Here is a 21701-nt window from a genome sequence, read left to right as displayed (position 1 = left end):
ATCAAAGATATAGCAGCATCTCAGAGGAGAAGATCAGGCAAGGCCAGAGAAGACTGGCCACAAAATAAACGTTTGATTGTTGCTGAACTGTTTTCTTTTGGCAAAATGAAAATGATTTCTTATTTATTAAGTACAGATACAATGGTGACAGCAGACATTCATAAAAAGTTGGGTAAAGTACAATAGCATTGTTTTCTCTACTTCAGTACAGAGTATCAAGGGGAGAGGATAGAAAAGAGTAAGGCTTTGATCACTACTTAGCAGCTCAAATGAAACAATTATAATGGCGGTATTTATTTTAATTTGAAGACCCAGAAGTATAAATCCACAATACCTTCTGTTTTATTTTATAGCTACATTCTATGATTTGTTTTAGTTTTTAATCTTCTTTCACAAAGAAACCAGCTCCAAAAAGAAATGGCTACATTAGCATCATATTTTCCTATTTTTACTTCCATCTTGTGCAAAATAATGTTTTGACTGCCAAGAAACTTATAGAACAAAAGAAGAACAAGAGTGTAACAAAATATCAAAGTTCCCATAAACGCTGTTATAAAGTAGGTGGCCAGCTGCAAGGGGAAAAAACAAATCAAACCAACCTCGTTTGCTTAATTCTGCTTCTTCTTCCCAAGTTACAGTAAGTACTCAGTTGATATTAAGTATCAAAGAACCCGCGCAAGTCCTCAATCTCAAGACACATTTCCAGGAAAAGCTCTTTGAAAACCGCAGGTTGTTATCTGTTTGGTTTGTTTGTTTGTTTGTTTTGCTTTGCTGACTTTAAACTTTGTAACATATAAAAGCCACTTGCAGGCTATGAGCTGTAGTTGTAAGCATCCCGTCCACACTGAATGGCCACAAAATCACACCTATTCGCATCAAATTCACAAAGTGATTTTTCCTCATCCTCTTGACTTGTTCTCCTTCAGCTCCCTCACTTGTTAGTACTTGTCTTGTACATCTCAATCATGCACATATTTTCAATTACTTTCTTGGTTTTATGTTAGATTTTCCCTCCTCCCATTTTCAATGTTTTTCCTCCCTATTTAATCAAAGTTAATTAAAGTTTCATAAACTCTGTTAGGGCAGCAAGTCTCAAACATTATTCAAGATAATTATAACAATATCATAACAATATTATATTCAATATTATTATGTTCAGTATTATAACCAGAGCACTTAGAATATAATCTAAATGTGTTAATAAACCCCTGGGTGCAAACAGGTGGCACATACTAGGTAGACAGGAGTAAATTTGGGTTGATAATCAGAGGTCACTGATATCTACCATACAATAAGTATGCGGAGAGAAGGATGCTCCTATTCCTCACAGACGGGAAGCCAAATAGAAAAGGCAATTCAGAGTACTAAGAAAGAGGAGGTACGTTCAGCTTCTGTAGCAGGTTCAAAAGCTCTTCTGCTTTTATCATATTTAATGTCTGACCAGCTTCCGATTCAGCTGCTCATGAGGACTTTCCCAGAGGCATTTTTGCTACATCCACCTGGCAGCCCAAGTATCTATTCATGCTTGGGTACTGTATGAAGCAGAAGTTGTCAAAGGGTCAGGTAGTGTACCATTTGAGTTATCCAGTGAATTTCTTCCCTCACAATCAGTCTTCCTCAGCTATTTTGCCTCCAGCATTTCCTAAATAACTTCTGTGGTTCATGCTTTGTCTCAACCCGTCCCACACCTGTCCCTTTAGTTATGCTGATTATCATAGCTACCTCAGTTTTTTATTCCAGAAATTAGGTTAAATCTTCATCACTTCTTACTCCTCACAGGTTTTGTGCAGTTACACTGAGACCTCACTTCTTTCCCATTAGCCTAAACAAGACTGTAGGGTACCTCCACACCCCAAATCATGCCTTGGACAGTGACTGTAAACTGCTGCAGCCTTTTACCCTACCTAGAGTTTACTTTTGTCTAATTCACAGCTCACGCTGCAAAGAAAACTCTTCTCTTGAGATGTGGACGAAAGCAACTGTCCTTCCTGATGCGCCGGGGAGTACTGTAACTGTTCTGCATTTGTAAGTGAAAATCCTGGGAGCAGGTGAGAAAGGAGAAACAGGGGAGCAGAAAAGCACTGTCTTACCTAAAAAGATAAGGGAAGTGTCACCTTACAAGGAAGGCACCATTTACCCAATCACTGTCACACATCTGCAGTTAAATTCCATTAAGCTACAAAAGAACCTATGCAAAATAATCAATGGTTGTGCGCTCCCTCCCAGCACAGCAGAGAGGCGGAGCAGGATGCCGCCACTTCTCATGCTTCATTAACAAGTGTTCTTGGTTCAGCAGTAGCAGTCATTTTTTTCCTTCTTAGTAGCTGGTGCAGTGCTGTGGTTTTGACTTTCAGCCTGGGAACAGTGCTGATAACACCAATGTTTTCATTTCCTGCTCAGTCATGTTTAGTCTGACCAAGGACTTTGTGAGTCTCATGCTCTGCCAGGGAAGGGGGGAAGCCAGGAGGAAGCCGAGACAGGACACCTGACCCAAGCTAGCCAAAGAGATATTCCATACCACAGACATCATGCCCAGGATGTAGAACTGGGGGCAGTTACCCGGAAGGGAGATCACTGCTGGGGTACGGCTGGGTATCAGTCGGCAGGTGGTGAGCAGTTGTATTCTCTCCCCTTGTTATTTCCCTTATCATTATTATTATGGTGGTAGCAGCAGTGGTTTGTGTTATACCTTAGTTACTGGACTGCTCTTATCTCAGCCTGTGGGAGTTACATTCTTTTTGATTCTCCTCTCCATGCCTTCAGGAGCAGGGGGAGGAAGGGGGATGTGAGCGAGACTGTGTGGCTGACTGGGTTTAAACCACGACAAGAAGCTTATCTGCTAAAATCTGCTAAGCTACACCTCCGCAATCCTGACTGTAGGCCCTATGTTTGCCAAGGTGCTGCTAATAAATCAATGAGAAGAGTGGAGTTTGCACAGGTGTCATAGAGAAGTTAATTTGATTCCTCTTCATTTTAAATATTGGTCATCCCTTGGGAAAGAAAAATAAACCAACAATTTGATATTTCTGGAGCCCTAGTTGAGTTTTTAGTGTTGGTAGCTCATAAGACTGGGGTTTGGGGTTTTTTTTAGTGGGTTGACCATTAACATTAGAAGATTATTCAGAGATAATACTCATTTATACCATATTTCACAGTATCGCAGAATAGTTATGGCTGGAAAGGACCTTAAGATCATCAAGTTCCAACCCTCCTGCCATGGGCAGGGACACTTTACGCTAAATCATGTCACCCAAGGCTCTGTCCAACCGGGCCTTGAACACTGCCAGGATTGGAGCATTTACCACTTCTTTGGGCAACCAGTTCCAGTGCCTCATGACCCTCACAGTAAAGAACTTCTTCCTTATATCCAATCCAAACTTTCCTTGTTTAAGTTTAAACCCATTACCCCTAGTCCTATCGCTACAATTTTTTATTAAAAGTCCCTCTCCAACATCTTTGTAGGCCCCCTTAAGATACTGGAATCCCTTATACCCCTTTGCAGGAGCAGTATTCAGTAGGATGTGTAAAGCTCCTCTTTTAGGAGGAAGAGTTTCTTCCGACACTTGCTTTTATCATATGTCCAGGACATGACTGAGCAAGTTAGGATGAGCAGGTTCTCTCCTGGACAGTGCTTTTCCAAGAAGTAATTGAAAGGTAAATTGAAAATATAAGTTGTGTTGCTATTTAGCTATAAATGTATGCAAAGAATCATGCCTACTTCAGTGCTTTAGTAGCTGACAAATTTCTCTTATGAGCATCCACTGGCAGGAAGGATTGAGCTCAGAACCTGCTGGAAGACAGCTGTTAGAAAAAAAAATCTACTTTAATCCATGTTATTTGTTTTACAAGCATCAAACTGTTACAGTGCAAAAGCCCAAGAGGTTAAACTGATCTCTCAGCAGTTGTCTACTAGATGTAGAAAATGAAATTAAATGAAATCTAGAACATTCATTCATTTAAATGTATTTCTGTGCTGACCAATCTATTATTAAACATTTTTTTAAAGGCAAAAAAAAAAATAAATCCATGTTACAATAGATTTTTCTTCTTTCTATTTTCCTTGAGTTTTTTTTTATTTGCTCTTTGTGTTTGTCTGTAGGAGACAGCCTGTGTTGGTTGGTTGGTGTGCTTATCTCACAGCAGATAGCTGGCGCTAGAAAGCACATAATAAAAAATTAACAAAAGCTCCAGACACAGAGTATTTCCACAGCAGCCAAAAGGTTATTTTTTCAGGAAGCCTTCAGGTCCCTTAAAAACAGAACATTTAAGCAAACACCACAGACAGTTTTATGAAACTGGGGTTAGAAATTTAAATGAAGGAACTCATCTTGCCAGTTCTCATCCTAAACAATAACGCTGACCAGTTATGTATCAAATGATTTTTAAAGTAATACAAGGAAATAATTTCTTCATACAACAGGCAGTCTGCAGTAAACTCTAGGCTTTTGAAGCACAGTTCTTTGAGAAAACTATGGAAATGTGGTCTTCCTCTTAGTATTTGCTCCTCTAGTAACTTGCAACTCAAGTGTGTAACTCTGAGAGGAAGAGGGGGTGCACACTTGGTGATGAAGAGGACAGTTCTCTGTGGGGAAGACATTTCTTCCACTTCTCTCCCAGATGTCTTCTGGTGCAGTGTGCTCACAGAGTCCCAGACCAAATTTCAAGCTGTGATCCTTCAGGGTAAGCCTGACTGCAGAACCACTTCCCGTCTGTTTCACAGGGCTCAGATAGTGACAGACACTGGGAAGAATAATCTGACCTACTAATGCACCTTACATTACCTTGCAGGGCTCTAAACTACCTGCAACCACAGAGGGGAAAAAAGGACTTGAATACTTCTGTGAACAACTCAGTAACAGTGTCTGCTCAATACATGGCATCAATCAAAAGAGCAAACAGAATATTAGGATGCAGACAGAGCAATGTTGAAAATGATACTGGAAGTGAACACCATCATATAAATCAATGAGAGAGATTCCTCTGAATCACTGTTCTGTGCTGATTACTTCGTCAAAAAAAAGGATGTGGCAAAAAGCTTACAGACAGGCAACAAAAATGAAGAGAGGCTTGGGAAAACATTGATTATGTGGAGAATGAAATGACTGGGACATTTCAGTTTTGAGAAGTACTATTTAGGGTGCCATGAATAATACATTCACTAAATGGAACCTAGGGAGAGCTGGTTATTTTCTAACTGCTTCATTGGGGTAGAAATCGTGAACGTGTCAAAACAAAAGGCTTTTGTGGGAATGTATCATTTTAAAAACTTATTTCAAGGGAATCGCAGTCAAGGTTTCTGCCTGTCAAGAACTCTTCTCCCATTAGAAACATGCCTCATTTTCTCCAAGCTGGCTGTCTGCGATCTCAACTTTCTGTGACACATCTGTGTCATGAGCCCCCTAGACAAAAGACAAGGGACTATTTATGTTCAAAACTCCAGGGCAAAGCCACCCTAGGGGCAGCCAAGAATTTAAAAATCAAGATTTCCAGTGCTCAAGGAGCTTGGATCTGACAGCACTGTGCTTGGATCCGGCAGCTCCCCCCAAGTGGAGTCTCTCAGGATTTCGTGAGTATGGCTTGAGCACATATGAACCTTTGTGGTTCAAGTAGCATACTCTTCTTCATAAAGGCAGATGAATAGGCACCTACAGACAAGAATCCAGGGGACGCCAAAGGATGAAGCACTGTGTCTTTCCCAAGAAGCCTTCTAAGACAACAGTGACCCTGCATGAATAGTCCTTCAAACCCAAACAGCAACTTAGTGGTAGATCTCACAGTTTAGGTCTGCTCCTGTGGCTTAGGTGCTGGACTGAAAGAGCATGGTACCTGCAGAATCCAAACAGTTCAGGCACTCCCAGTGAGAAACTGTCTTGATGATCTCAGTCATGTTTCCCATTAACACTATCCATAAGAATGGGGCTAGAGAATGGCTACAGATACCTTGATGATAGCTTTTTTTGTCTTCATTTGTATTTATCTACCTCAAAATGGCCAGTTGCTGAGTAGTCAGGTTGGGTCAGTCAGGCTATCCAGGGTGATAACCACCATCTTGAACAGTTGCTCCTGAAATGCTGTCAAGCAATGACAAAGTCATGGTACTGCTCTTGGCAGAAGGCCTCCACTCTGCCCCTCCACATGCAAAGAGCTTCCAGCATCCATTGTTAGTCATCTCCTGTCCTGAGGACGTTAACCCACAAGCTGGATGTTGCCTCATTCTCTAGAAACAATGTCTGATCAATAAGAGGCAGAGCAACTGCAGAGACTCTGAGGATTTTATTAATCCATCTTCCTGATTTGCGAAAGTTGAGAGCAGATGTCCTCTCAGAAGTATGCTGCAGCTGTTTGAGTAAGCTTGTCATTCCCTCATCTGTCATCGGGCCTTTGCAGTGGTCACCAGCATTTCAGACAGCAAGCATTTCAATGTCGTCTATAAGAAAGCTGAAATGAATGAGCAGGAACAGAATTCACGCTTCACTGAGGGTGATGGTCATCGGGACAGTGATGTGCAATTATCATCTATGCGGGACAGGTGAAAGGACACAGTAGCAAATCCTCATGAGGTCCACTTATTGATGGCAAAGGTTTCAGGAAAAACTTCCTTTGTGAGTGCTTGGGAATGCATCTTTTCTCCAGAGCACTCTAATACGCACAGTTACAACTTTCTACTCCAAACCTGGCGAACACCCTACTTTATCCTTAAATAAAAAAAAAAATTTACTATTTCACAGTTTTCTGACAACAGCCTGTGGAAAACTGACTTTGCAGGGAAACACAGGTATAGTGACATCGCAAGATTCCTCAGAACTGAGAAAGCAAAGCGCTTTTATTTCACAAAAATTACTGGGGAGGTATTAGGAAGGGGGAACATGATGACACAACTTGTAGAAAATGAAACATTTAATTATAACATTTTTGAAATGTCAGAATTTTTAACAGAAAAAAAATACCAATTGTGTGTCTTCAGTGTAGTTAGTTGTTTATAGAAAAAGGACACATCATCTAAGGGAAAGCAAAATCAAGAAGCTGAATCTGATTATAAAAGAGTATGTTAAGTTCAACAGGGGAAAAAAAGCTGTGGAATTCACCATTCCAGTTATATTAGACAGGAGGAAGATATATTTGGAAAGAAAATAAAAATCACACACTTCAAGCCGTAAGATGACTCCTAAACAAAGAAACTTTCCAATGCAGGTACTGCTCATCATTTCCCTGCTTTGAAAATGCCTGCAGTTTGCCTGAAGCACCCTCTTTTGGTCACTGCTTGAAACGAATTATTGGTATATCTGGATTGGTAATCAGCCTGGAGAAATCATAGTTTATGAGCTTGTAGAGTTCAATCAGCATAAATATCCTACACATGCAGTGACTACAAATTCTAAGCATTGCCAGTTGTAGGTTCTAAGAAGAAAAAGGTACAGTTTAAGAATTTACGTTACAAGATCACTGAAACAAGCCATGTAATGTGGTAAATACTACTTCTATCAACAGCAAAATAGTGTACATTTAAAAAAAATAAAAATCAGGAAACCTGCTTTTCAGAACATTACCTCTTTGCTACTGTTTGCCTGGAGCTTACATGGGACTTAAGAGATTGGTTTTGTCTAGAGCAGCTCTGATGAGAGTCATGTATGAAATTCTTGAGAGATGAATGACATGACTTGGTAAATTAAAACTTATTTCAATTATTTACCCTAATAAAAAGTGGTTGCTAGTGTAGTAGAGTAGATCTTGCCCACTGCTATTCCTTGACTTTTAAATAACATTAGTGTATATACTATTCAAAGGATTTTCAAATAATGGCTTTTGAAACAGTTTTCCAGTAAATCAAATATTGGATTAATCATGCTGGAATAAGGGGAGGGAAGTCTCCTGTGAGTCCTTGAGGTGTGTCACTTTAAAATAGCTCAGGGCACTCTAGGGCAAATAAAACATTTGTAAATCAGGAGAGTTCAACTTTTGTGGCTATTTATTCTACAGCAACTTCATGTCAAGCTACACTGGCTGTTTTTCTAATGCCTTAAACAATAGGTATCTGTGGCCTCAAGGTAAGAAATGCTAAGCATCTGCCAGTTTCCAGACTTGAAACATTGCAGCTGCCTTACTGGAAGGAAATTTCGCTGTTAGTATACCAGGAATCTCAGAGCACCATTTTGTACTTTTTTTTCACTAAGGAATACATGATTGCCACTTTAGAAAACACTGGGAAACTCCCTCTCCCAAAGATTAAATTTTAAGCAATTTGAAAAATATTTTGGTTATAATTCCCTATACTGGCCACAAAAATACAGCCACAAACTATTCCGTTTTGGTTCTTTAACGACCTCAAGACTTCTCTTGACTGCTGGCAGTGACATTAGTGTCTGTTTCAGCAGTTCACATGTCCAAGCTGTACTGGCACTATTCCTCTTGACTTCTGCTTTCGCCCACGAGAAAGACCTGCAGATGTAAACATAATGGAGTAAAATGAATAATCCCCCCAAATAAATATTTGATTTCTTAATGTTAATGATACGGTACTTTTGAGCACAAGCTATTTATGTCTTCTGTCTTCACCATAAGGTTCTCCCTATGCCAAAAGAACAAAGGTTTTGATTGGCACCTACCAACTGAAAAAGCTGGTTCAAAGCATGTTTTATCTAACTTGCAACTGGTTGTCACTTTTCCATAATTTATTGCTTCTCCTGCAATCCTCTACTATATTTGCCCAGTCTGCAAATTTTGCTTCGAAAATTAAAGTCTTGCTGCATTATATGCTTTCATTTATCTCCAAGAGCAATACCAATTTGGCAGGCTGCAACGTGTGCTGCAATGAAAACCTTGGAGGTCACTCTGCTGTGATCGCTCAAAATACACTTGGGTTTAAAACCAGCAATAATTGTGCTGAAACCAATAGAATTACCATGGGTCATGTCAGATTACGTTGTGCTTGGTGCATACTCCTGTAAGGCAGAATAATCTTCAAGATCTGATCTGCAGATTCTCCTGGGGGGCAGAAGGAGTTGTAAAGCTGTAAGCAGCATATTTATCCGTACAGTGGAAACCATTAATAAAAATTCATCATGTAGGAACAGCAACAACAAGGATATCAACTTTGAAAGACATTTAAATATTTAGTTATGCCTAATTACTTTTTTCTTAGTAATTCAAAAAGAGGAAAGAAGCAGGAGGGATTCCCTTGTGTTTGACGCATAATGGGTGTCTCAAATATTTCATATCATAATAACGTTTCTATTATTATCTTCACCTGTAAAAACAAAACCAAACCAAAAACCATAACGTGAAAAGATACATAAAATTATCTAAAAGGTTTCCAGACTTTAAAGGTTAAAGGAGGCTCTCAGTCTATGAACACCTCTTTTGAAAGACTATTTCCCTGAGAAGAAGTTGTGCTGAGGGCTGTCCAGATCAATAGGTAACAGAAATGCCTTTTGGAAAGCCTGTAGGAACAGGGAGAAGTAGGGTGACATCATGCCTGTGTTCTCAGAGACTGACCATAGCCATTTAGTAACTTTAATTACAGGTTGTTGTACCGCCCCCTGAATTAGGAAGCATAACAAGCCTACTCCACCCTTTTCTCTTAACATAAAGCTATCACAGAACACTGCAGGGAGGCTTAAGCTCTGAAGAGCTGGAATGAAGCTCACGCTTAATTAAAAGTTCGCTCCTGGGCGTTGTTCTAGCCCACTCCTGTGGCTGCACTGACCCCTAGTGACTGCAGAGATAGTTAAATAATCGACAGCCGTTTTTAAAAATAAATTATGAATTTACATAAAGCATTGTTATACAAGGCATATTTTATAAGCAAATGTCTTCATTAGGAGGATATTGTAAAATCCTTCGTTTTTAGGCAATCTTTATAATTCCTGGGGAAGTTTCATTTTGTTTTTATTTTACAACCAATTTTTTTCATGTTTGGATGTTGACTAGAGATGGACTTTTCCACCTCAATTAATAAACAGTTTATTTAAGATACCAGTGCTGCTAAGATGCTGGGACTTAGCAGTTTCAATTCAGCTGTATAAGTTTATTCAGGAGTGTAGGATCTCTGGCTGGAATCTTTGCAAACAATTAATAAAATACAGGTGGTACCTCTGTTAATCTGTTTACTGTTTAAGATGATTCCCCTATTCTAGGTGTGTTGTTAGAACTACCATCTAGAAAAAGTGTAGCATATTTTAACATGTATAAGGTGAAAGCAATAAATATCTTTCTTCTTCTTTCAATTCAGCAGCAGATAATGCACATGCATATAGAATACTCAGGTAAATTCAACTCTCTTGCAGTAGCACTCCAACTCTTATCTTTGGCATATTATCTCAGAACTTACTTTCAAGTACTGTTAGTTTAAACCAGTGTGGGTGATCTGTCATGCAGTGGGTATATGAAAACAGAAATGCAATCTTTAGGAACTCACTGCATGAAATAATGAATATCCCCCAGTACCTTTGGCTCCTCCCTGAGGCTCTACTGATAGAGACAATCAGGCAGAAGGAGATTAAGGAACATAAGAGGGAATTCATCTGTGATCTGGAAAACATGCATGTATTTTTATTATGCTAGTGGCTCTTGGAAGGTGTTACAGGAAAATCTGATATAAGGATTTGATCATACAACCCACTGATCCCTTCCTGTTCCTCTGATACCAGCCGAGAGTAGTAAACACCCCACAGGAACTGTTAATACATTGTTGAACTGTGTATTTATTGTACAATGATGAGGTGTTTCGTACTATCTGTGACCTGCCAGCTTGAGCAAGTAACGACTAAAGAGAACTGTATCTGTAATTTCTCTGAAGGAAGATCCAGTGAAAAAGGAATAGACACTGTCATGAGGCTCTGCTTCCACAACAATCCATGATCAGACAAGTATTGCTCTCAAGGCCAAGTCATTCTCCTCCTGCTTTCTGTTTTTCTCCCTTGAGCTGCGTCTGACACTTAGCCCAGTACTCCGCTGAGAATAATGGCGTGTTAAGAGACTTGAGAACTATTTTCTTTGGACTTTGGCTTGGTAGGTTGGCTTCTCAGGCTGGGGAGGTGGGTTACGTTGCACCAGAAGGTGCTGTTTCTTTATGATCTCAGTTGGAATGATGCTCAGATTCTATAAAGCAGCTATTACGATGCTGCTTTTTTTGGAGAGCACACCAAAAAGACCAGGAGGATACCACAGATAATCATATCAGATCAGATGCTGGCAGCCCCAAATTGTCCAACATCAAATCCGACCAATGCCCAGAAAAGCCTGCAGATCCCATCCAGAGAAAAGTGACCCCATTTGAGATCTTACAGGATTTCCCCCCAAGAAGCAACTCGATTTCTCAATTCTGCTGTCAAACAGAAAGGATGATCATCTGAGAACCTCTCGTGTCACTGTCAGAGAGGAGGCGGGGTAAGAGGTCTTATGTGACTGGACACAGCATCCCTTAGAATTGAGATTTTAAATTGCCTAGGGCATACACTGTATCAAATATTGCTGCAAGGCATCATGTACTACAGTGATGTCCACAGTTCTGCTGCTCTGCTAAAATGGCAAAATCTCAAGATCAAACTCTGACTGAGCCCCAGAACATCAGCCAAACTACTAAACCATATAAGAATCTGGTTTTCACACCAAAACAGCTACTTCCTGGAAGGCAGTATTGTTCCGATTAACATTAAGTCCTCTGCAATTGCTAAGTAAAACTAATTGTTTTTATTCATAATACTAATTACACATTAAAAAGCTTTGCAAAAATTAATTCACGGAACAAACTTTTTTAACAGATTAAACTTCTTCAATATATTTATGAACTTTATAGGTGACAATTCAGGGCACACTTTCAAAGTTTCTGAACAGTTTTCACACATCGCATGTACTTGCTGCATCTTATTATTTGAATTTGCAATATTATCATCTTTGGTTTTTACATTTGAGAATTTTCTTATTTCAATTCAGATTTTTCTTCTGAATTCAAGTACTTTCTTCATCTCCCTCCTGTCTTCATACCGTTTTCCTTTTCGGTTCACTTCCATGTCTTCTTGGTGCTGTTGTCAAAATAGAAACAAAGAACATTTTGTGCATACTTTCAAAAGGCAAAACTATACGCTCTTTCAGAAGCAGTTTAAGTGGTAAACCGTCAACACAGGAGACAAGGTCAAGTTGTCTTCTCTGCTTTCTGCTCAGCTGTAAAATCTATTAATTTTGGGCCCTCAGGGCACCCTGTGAATGTTTACTAGCCTGATTCCTTTCATGAATTTGGACCGTGGCTGATCAGCGGTCGGCTGTTGGAGATGCTTCACAAGCAGTCAGAGACAAATAGACCACAGTCATGCAGTGTCTCTGCTGTGCTTTGTCCAGTGCTACAAGTCAAACCCCCTCCTGTAGCTCCTCACTTTAAAGGCACTTTTTGCATTCAGATCAGGAATACTGTCCAAAATTAGGAATCACGGGTTAGTTCTACAGGCCAAATTTCACGTCTGCAAATCAATACAACTCTTAACTGTTCTTTCAGACTGCTCAGCATTGCCTGGAATCTTTGAGATTTGGTAGGGGAATTTGTTACTGTGAAATTTTGGTTTCTAGGTGGGGAAAGACCAGATGGTCAGAATCTCTACCAAGCAGTTACCTGAATGGTTGTTTTTGCCTGTGGATTTCTTTTCCTCGAAGTTGGTGCATTATAGGATCCTGAAGTGTGTTTGTCTGTAGGAAGAGCATAGACATGGTTTCCTCATATGAGATACACTTTCTGGGAAGGCTTTCTTAGCCTGACAGGTGAATCAGATACTACATTATTACAAATACTATGTTATCTGAAGTACCCATGAATGCATCGGGTGAGTCCTGTAGCACCTCTAAAATCGAAGCTAGGATTAAGTACAGAATCTCTCTCTCTCTAGTTCTCTTTGCAACGAGTTTTGTAATCTTGCAGGTTTTCCATGAGGCTCTGAGGACCTTCCAAGCGAGGCATGGTTTAAGTCCAGCCAGTAGCTCAGAACCACAGCTCCACGAGGGATGAGGAGGAGAATCGAAAAAATGGAACTCCCATGGGTTGAGGTAAGAACAGTCCAGTAACTAAGGTATAACACAAGCCACTGCTGCTACCACTCGCCAACTGATACCCAGCCTGACCCGAGCAACAGTCTGGGCCTTCTGGGCAACTCCCCCCAGTTTATACACTGGGCATGACATACTGTAGTACTGAATACTCCTTTGGCTAGTTTGGGTCAGGTGTCCTGTCTCTGCTTCCTCCCAGCTTCCCTTCCTCCCTGGCAGAGCATGAGACTCAAAAGTCCTTGGTCAGAGTAAACACTACTTAGCAAGAACTAAAAACATCAGTGATATCAATGTTGTTCCCAGGCTGAAAGTCAAAAACACAGCACTGCACCAGATACTAAGAAAAAGAAAAAAATTACTGCTACAGCTGAACCCAGGACACCCTGCCATGGTTGTCAGGGACTTTAACTAAGTGCATGTTCCTGTACTCAAAATCTTCCAAAAGGCATCAGCTGCTTTTAGAGGAAACACATCCATAATTCAGTCCTCCTGTTTTATCTCTGCTTGTGAACACACTTAGATGCAAGGCAACGTTATGCTTAAGTACCCTTGTTTTCTCTTAGTTCCAGATTAAGCGCATTAATGCACATTATTTATTCCATACTAAACTGAAATTTTCACTTTACACCCAACGCTGCGGTATTACCATAGTTTCCTGTTTGTGTCCAAAATCTCCTATTTTTGCCAGGCTCATTCTTTCCTTTGGAGCATTTCTGAACAGATGGCTCAGGAACTGCTGAAAAAAAACAACCCAGTAACCAAAATGGTAACGGTTGCTGTTATGAGAATAATGCTGATCACCTTGTTTTAGACACGCTGTATCCTTTTTTAACCTGGAAGCTTGATAAGATGTAGTCTTCACATTAAGAATGATCTCTCTGTAATTTCTGCACCCATCTGTCCACATTTTATCAAAGCAAACATTAAAAGCAAAAAGAAAAACCCCACAACTATTAGTCCCTGGGATAGAGTACTGATCTGGGATTCCTTCCCCTTAACCTTATTGATCTTCTCCATATGAAAGAAGTTCCCTTCACTGGAAAGACCTGGAGGCACCTCGAGATGGAGATTCAACATGGTTTAAGATAGGTGACCAAAACTGTTTAGAGGAAATGACTTTTTAACTTAGGGTTATTGAAATACTTTATTTACTAATTTTTATGAAGTGACAGATAAAACAAGCAATTTTCCAGAGTAATGATGGACAGGGCAGGGAGAAAGGCACATAAACTTCAAATTATGTACTTGATTATGTGAAGCTCTATTAGAAAATGAAAAATAAAGCAAAAGATGTACAATTATAATTGCATCCAAACTAGATACCCAAAAAGGAAGACCCAGGACTCGGAATGCCACCTGTCAGCTCCTGCCAAATTTATGACATAGTATGGTCGATCAGGAGGATAGGGGCATATTTCTAAGATGGAGAGAAGTTGATGGAAAATATCATCCTGCATGAATGGCAGAAAGAATGAACTCAGTGCTCTGTCCAACAGAAATAATGTGAAGAAACAATAATAAATTGCAGAAATTTACACTGCATGTAATTCAAGAAAAGCAGCTTGATTACAATCCCAGGACGTTTTTCTTGAAGATGAAAAATAAGTTTAAATTATGAAAACAATCATAAAATCTTTACATTTCTTTGTGTGTGTACTGCTGCAACCTACTTGTGAAAGTCACACTGGATCAAATTTACTCTTGCTCATCTTTAACCATAAATCTTCATATTCTACCTCCAGGGACACAAGTGACTGTAGCACAATACAGGCAGGTGTATTAGAGGCATTTTAAGAATCCTCCCTTTGAAGCAGGAACTCACCTCTAGGTCCGGTGAACTTTGGTTCTTGGGTGACAGTGACAGAACGGTAGACTACATATGCTGATCTTCGTGGTTCTGGAGAACAGAAGTAAGGCTTTCTCCCGGTTTCTCTCTCATGTGGAAGAGAAGGAGTTTCACCATCGTTACTTTGACCATTTGTTTGGTGACTGGGCTGTACTTTGGGGCTGGCAGTGTGGCTTCCTAAAAGGGGAAAAAAAATAATACTGTTGACTTAATGCTGGAAGACAAGACTAAAAACAAAAACCATTTTATTTGTGGATAGCCCAATCAAATATAGACAGTTACGTCATTCATGAGGTAACGGTTAGCCATAAGAACTCCAAGCAAAAGTATCTTACCTCCATTTCCAAAGGATCTGCAACCTGCTTTTAGAGGAAACTAATGCATAATTCGGTCTTCCTGTTTTATCCATGCTTGTGAATGTACTTAGATGCAAGGCAATGTTATGTGTAAGTACCCTTGTTTTCTCTTAGTTCCAGACTAATTGCATTAATTCACATTATTAATTCCGTACTAAAACTGAAATTTTCAGTTTACACCCAACACTGCGGTATTACCGTAGATGTCCGTTTCTGTCCAAAATCTCCTATTTTTGCCAGGCTTGTTCTTTCCTTTGGAGCATTTCTGAACAGATGGCTCAGGAACTTCTGAAAAAAAAAAAAACACACCACAAAATAGTAGCAAAAATGGTAATTGCTGGTATGACAAAAATCATATAAACATAGAATCATATAATCACAGAATGGTTAGAGTTAGAAAGGACCTTAAAGATCATCTAGGTCCAACCCCTCTGCCACAGGTAGGGTCTCCTCAAAGTAGACCATGTCACCCAAGGGTCTGTCCAGCCTGGCCTTGAACTCTGCCAGGAATGGAGCATTCACCGCTAATTGGGCAACCTGTTCCAGTGCTTCATGACCCTCAAAGAACTAGTTCCTTACATCTAACCTTAACATATAAGTTTAAAACCATTGTCCTATTGCTACCATCCCTGATGAAAAGTCCCTCTCTGGTATCCTTGTAGGCCTGTTATGGTTTAAGCCCAGCCAGCAACTTAGAACTGGCTGGGCTTAAAACACCACAGCCCCTTTCAGATACTGGAAGGCTGCTGTGAGGTCTCTATGCAGCCTTCTCTTCTCCAGGCTGAACAGCTGCAGTTTTTTTCCGCCTGTCTACATACGGCTCAAGCCTCCTTATCATCCCTGTGGCCCTCCTCTGGACTTGTTCCAACAATTCCATGTCCTTTTTATGTTAAGAACATCAGAACTGCACACAATACTCCGAGTGTGGTCTCACAAGAGCAGAGTAGAGGGGCAGGATCACCTCCTTTGACCTGCTGGTCACGCTCCTTTTGATGCAGCCCAGGATACAGTTGGCTTTCTTGACTGTGTGCGCACTCTTCCGGCTCATTTTCAACTAATACCCTGAAGTCCTTCTCCGCAGGGCTGCTCTGAATCACTTCACTGCCCAACCTGTAGCTGTGCCTGGGATTGCCCTGACCCAGCAACCTTGCACTTTGCTATGTTGAACTTCATGAGGTTGGCATTGGCCCACAACTCCCCCTGGATGGCACCCCTTCCCTCCAGCTTGTCAACCAACCCACATAACTTAGTGCCATTGGCAAACGTGGACACCGTCCATGTCGCCAACAAAGATGTTGAACAGGGATCATTCCTAACACCAACCCCTGAGGGACACCACTTATTACTGGTCTCCAGTTGCATGTTGAGTCATTGACCACAACTCTCTGTGTGCAGCCATCCAGCCAATTCTTTATCCACTGGGTGATCCATTCATTAAATGTATGTCTCTCCAGTTTAGAGACAAAGATGTCGTGTGGGGCAGTGTCGAACGATTGTCACAAAATATCATCCTGCATGAATGGCAGGAAGAATGAACTCAGTGCTCTGTCCAACAGAAATAATGTGAAGAAACAATAATAAATTGCAGAAATTTACACTGCATGTAATTCAAGAAATGCAGCTTGATTACAATCCAAGGACATTTTTCTTGAAGATGAAAAATAAGCTTAAATTATGAAAACAATCATAAAATATTTACATTTCTTTGTGTGTGTACTGCTGCAACCTACTTGTGAAAGTCACACTGGATCAAATTTACTCTTGCTCATCTTTAACCATAAATCTTCATATTCTACCTCCAGGGACACAAGTGACTGTAGCACAATACAGGCAGGTGTATTAGAGGCATTTTAAGAATCCTCCCTTTGAAGCAGGAACTCACCTCTAGGTCCGGTGAACTTTGGTTCTTGGGTGACAGTGACAGAACGGTAGACTACATATGCTGATCTTCGTGGTTCTGGAGAACAGAAGTAAGGCTTTCTCCCGGTTTCTCTCTCATGTGGAAGAGAAGGAGTTTCACCATCGTTACTTTGACCATTTGTTTGGTGACTGGGCTGTACTTTGGGGCTGGCAGTGTGGCTTCCTAAAAGGGAAAAAAAAATAATACTGTTGACTTAATGCTGGAAGACAAGAGTAAAAACAAAAACCATTTTATTTGTGGATAGCCCAACCAAATATAGACAGTTACGTCATTCATGAGGTAATGGTTAGCCATAAGAACTCCAAGCAAAAGTATCTTACCTCCATTTCCAAAGGATCTGCAACCTGTTCTGGAAATACTCTCTTTTGGTACTCTCCTTCCCGTAGTGTTTCCTTCTCTACTTGTGGTGGTCAGTTCTGGAGGAAATGTACTGCTGTCACCTGTGAAAGCATCAGAAATAATGTTTCAGCTGCTGGTGTTTAAGCACTGGGAAGGGCACTGCCATTGGCTTCCTCCCACGTCTGTGAGCTTGTCTTGAGTACAGTGCAGTTGCCTTCCAACTCCCTTTCTATATTCTTCTCTCTCTTTTGGCTGTTCTTTGGATCCTGCCTGGAGTAACTCCACTACCTGAGCTATAACACTCATGCCCTCTAAGAAAATACCATTGTACACAGAGTAAAGAAGACACTGGCTCCAAAGTAAAGAACCAGCACCAAGTTACCTGCTTGTTCTTCAGCTTTTCACTTTTCATGAATGATATTTATGAATGCTACCTGACCAAACCGATGGTATTTTCAAGGCGCCTGTCATCACAGAACTTAAAAGCCACAGAGAACTCAATTAAAGAACTGCTTTGGGTAAATCTTTCTATGCTTTCCTCAGAATGTACCTTATGAAAAATAAGGATGTGCCTTAAACCCAGATATTTCTTACTGTTTCTCTCATCTGTAACCTAAACATATATAAACATGTGCCAGAAAAAAAGTCATCAAATCTATTATAATAACATGCATTTTAAATGTAGAAATGAGAAAACCAAGAATCTGCCAAATTCTGTGGAATAGTTTAGAATTGCAAAATTGGTCACTCAGTACTATAAAGTGAAAAAAAATCTTAGGATTGTTCAAATTACACTACATAAATCTAGACTGTGAAGAAAAATCAAAAGAGAAACCAGTGTTATGCATCTCTGGAAAGTACATGTGGGGTTAATAGCTCATTTGCACCTTTTTCATTGACAGCTGATGCAGGTAGTCACCATGTGTGTGATACCCATACACACAAATAAGAAGAAAAACTAAGTATTTTTATGACATTTGCAAACGCCTTAGGACTGTCCCTCAGTTGAAAAAGAGGAGAGGAGGGGCAAACTCTGTCATAGTTTCTCCTTGTAAGAGTAATTGCAAAAGTGGTACCCATTGTCCAAGGTGATGAAAAGTACTTGCCTTTCTGCGAGTCCCACTGGGTACCTTCCAAGGGCCGTAGCTCAGTTTCCTGAGATGGTGACACAGGGCTGGGTGACTGCTGTTGGTCAGGCTGCTGAATCCCGTAAAACTCTCCTGAACGTTATCCAAAAGGGAAAAATACCCCTAAGTTTACTGTGTGTGCAGCATGGCTGCTTAGAAAAGAGTGACAACTCCTTTCATACTTACCAGATTTATAGCATATGTCCTTTATTGCTCTTTCCTCTTCGATATTCTCAGCAGTCTTACGCACCCAGTCAGAAACATCTGTGGGAAATATTTAAGTTAGCTAGGCAAAGAACTTCAACAAATCTTAACAGTCAAATACATAATGAATTTTAGTTGGTTACGTTTTCTGGGTTTTAGTTTTCCTTTTCATTTCCATCCCAATTATAACCTCTGCTTCCGGACAGGGAAATCAATCCTTTAGATTCACTCTTCATGTATGATACGTATGAATTCTGCCTGATTAAATTGATGGTATTTACAAGGTGCCTGTTATCACAGAACCTAAAGCCTCAGAGAACTTGGTTGAAGAAAAGCATTGGGGAAACATCTCTGTCCTTTTCTCGGAATGTACCACTACATCTCATCATCTAGACACCAAAGACGTCCAGCAGAGAGTTAAAAACACCTCTGGGAAAGGTGTTTTTTACCGTTCTTTGGCATCCACATGGTGCAATAAATAGCCCTAAAGAGTGTAGACAGGGACTCTTGTGCCTATTTACAAGAGAGAGCCTGCTAGAGAAATTGAAACCAGTTCTTAACATTAGAATGGTTAGAATACATAAATTGTGATTTTGAAGAACAATTACACAAAAAAACTGGTGTTGTCTACCCTAGGAAAGTACTCCTGGGCTTAATATTGAGCCCATTTTCACCTTTTCCATTGACAGTTGATGCAGGTAGTCACCACGTGTTTGATACCCAGATACCACTGCTCAGAAAAGACTGACAACTCCTTTCATACTTACCAGATTTATAGCATATGTCCTTTATTGCTCTTTCCTCTTCAATATCCTCAGTAGTCTTACGCACCCAGTCAGAAACATCTGTGGGAAATATTTTTAAAAGATTAGGAGATAGCCAGACAAAGACCTTCAACAATTCTTAACAGTCAAATACATAATGGACTTCAGTTGGTTACGTTTTCTGGGTTTTAGTTTTCCTTTTCACTTCCATTCCAGTTACAGCCTTTGCTTCCAGACAGGGAAATCATTCCTTCACATTAGGTACTTCCAAGGGCAAGGGAACTGCAGTTACAAGCCTTGTAAGAAGATAACATGTATTGACTTAAAATTATTAGTACTGAAATTTGTGCAGTTTGTGCCTTAGAGCAGGTTGTTCACTTGCTTTCACTCACCGGGAATGTGCAATTCATCTTCCCTATGGACCTCCCATCTCTAAAGGAGATTCACGGAATGGTTCAACCACATTTCAAAACTTTTAAAACATAAGGACCTAAGTATATAAACATACACATTCAGGTGAACTAGGAAAGAGCTTGGTATGGATTTTGTTTGCTAGAGTTCAGAATAATGTTGTGTAAAGAGACTGCCTATGGAGTTGAGGAGATCAGTGGAACAGGTTATATAAGTTGAATTCACACAATTGTCGTTTGTAAACAAACCTTTGACTTCCATCACCTTCACTGAGGAGTGAGTACAGCCCCTGTTCAAAAGCTGATTTCCAGGAAGAGAAGTACCTCCTAAGCCTGTAATGTCATCTCTGAATTGTGAGGACTTGTGAGGAGTTTTCGATGGCCATCTGAATTGTGGATCGTATTATTTGAATTGGGGATCATCTTTTAAAGTCTAGTTAATGAGAAAGAGGAATGTGAGTTATACCACTGCTGAAACATACAGCTGGGCATTTCACAGGAGTTAGAAAATGGTGCCTCACTCACCGCTGGTGACTGTCAGGTCTGATAATTTGGAGATTTGCTGGAAACTCTTTTAGCAATTTGTCAACCTCTCTTTTACTCAAATAAGGCTTATTCTAATGAATCAGTTGGGTGAGAAGTGCATTGTCATGTTTTACAAAACCCATTCTACTTGGGTGAGAAGTGCATTGTCATGTTTTACAAAACCCATTCTACTTGCTTGTAAAGGATAGAAAAAACTTGCTTACAGTTCTCTTCATCGTCCTCTTCATCATCTTCATCATCCTCTTCATCGCTGAGGTTTATGATCAGTGGAGGGTGAATCGGTATTACAATATTCTCTGGACTTGTGAGTGAGCCTTGACACTGGGCTGGAGGCAGAATCACTTCTTGGTTATCCTGTGGCAATGGCACATCTGCAGAAAAGAGCAGGATCAGTACTAGAGAGATTTAATCTACCAAATACCCAAGGAAAAATCATTCCTGCTCCATTGATCTCAGCAGTCTAAGCGACCGTTCATGACTTCATCTTTCATACCAGGCGTTGCTGTGACGATTTGTAACATGATAGGCAAAATTCCTGCAAAAAGCCTATTCCAATGCCAAAGCAATTCCATTCCTTGACTTCGGTAGCTTGCTATAGCAGATCATACCTGACTGTCTTGCCATGGTACATCTCTCGCCCTTAATATACAATATGGAAGCACTAGAGCAAGAGTAGAAGGATGTTTTCTGAATTCTAATGAAAAATCTGTTGAGAAAATATTTTCACTCACAGTTAATAGGTGGCAGAAAAAGTCCATTGACATCAGCAGCTCTAGTTTTGAAACCATTATCATAAGGAATTAATCATGGAGAGATTGTGCCTTTCAGGAAGAATTTTCTGCAGAGGTTGGCAAAAGAGCATCTTCCAGCTACAGAAAGTCTTAAAAGTCATATTAAAATTGACAATATAGGGACAAGTGTAATTAGTAATACCTGGTCTGAAGTGAATAAATGAGTTCAGAGTCCCACCACTGTAAAAGATATGTCAGGCTACCTTTTCCGTGGGGAATTTCAGGAGCACAAAGGGTTTGCTTCTGACTAGAAGTCTTCCTGGACTTCTCTCATGACACCTGTCTCCATCTCTGAAGTTAATCCCCATGAACAACTCTCTTTTAGCTCTCACTCCTGTTTATGCTGCATTTCTGATATCCAAAGATTT

General features: G+C 40.2%; 1 protein-coding gene across 1 annotated transcript in view; it reads right to left on the bottom strand.

Annotated features, from left to right (window-relative positions):
* Positions 1-21701, bottom strand: part of CUNH12orf50 (chromosome unknown C12orf50 homolog) — an 89140-nt gene that overhangs the window by 38262 nt on the left and 29177 nt on the right. The window contains exon 9 of the mRNA XM_061369304.1: positions 13676-13765. Coding sequence (XP_061225288.1) covers positions 13676-13765 — 90 coding nt within the window. The remainder of the gene's footprint in view (positions 1-13675; positions 13766-21701) is intronic.

This window comes from Neopsephotus bourkii, unplaced genomic scaffold, assembly GCF_033783945.1.
Source record: "Neopsephotus bourkii isolate Nb327-2 ecotype Australia unplaced genomic scaffold, CSIRO-AGI_Nbou_v1 NB_1493, whole genome shotgun sequence".
In the NCBI taxonomy this organism is placed as follows: Eukaryota; Metazoa; Chordata; class Aves; order Psittaciformes; family Psittacidae; genus Neopsephotus; species Neopsephotus bourkii.
Note: the sequence above shows the minus strand (reverse complement) of the source record. Positions and strands in the feature narration are given on the sequence as shown.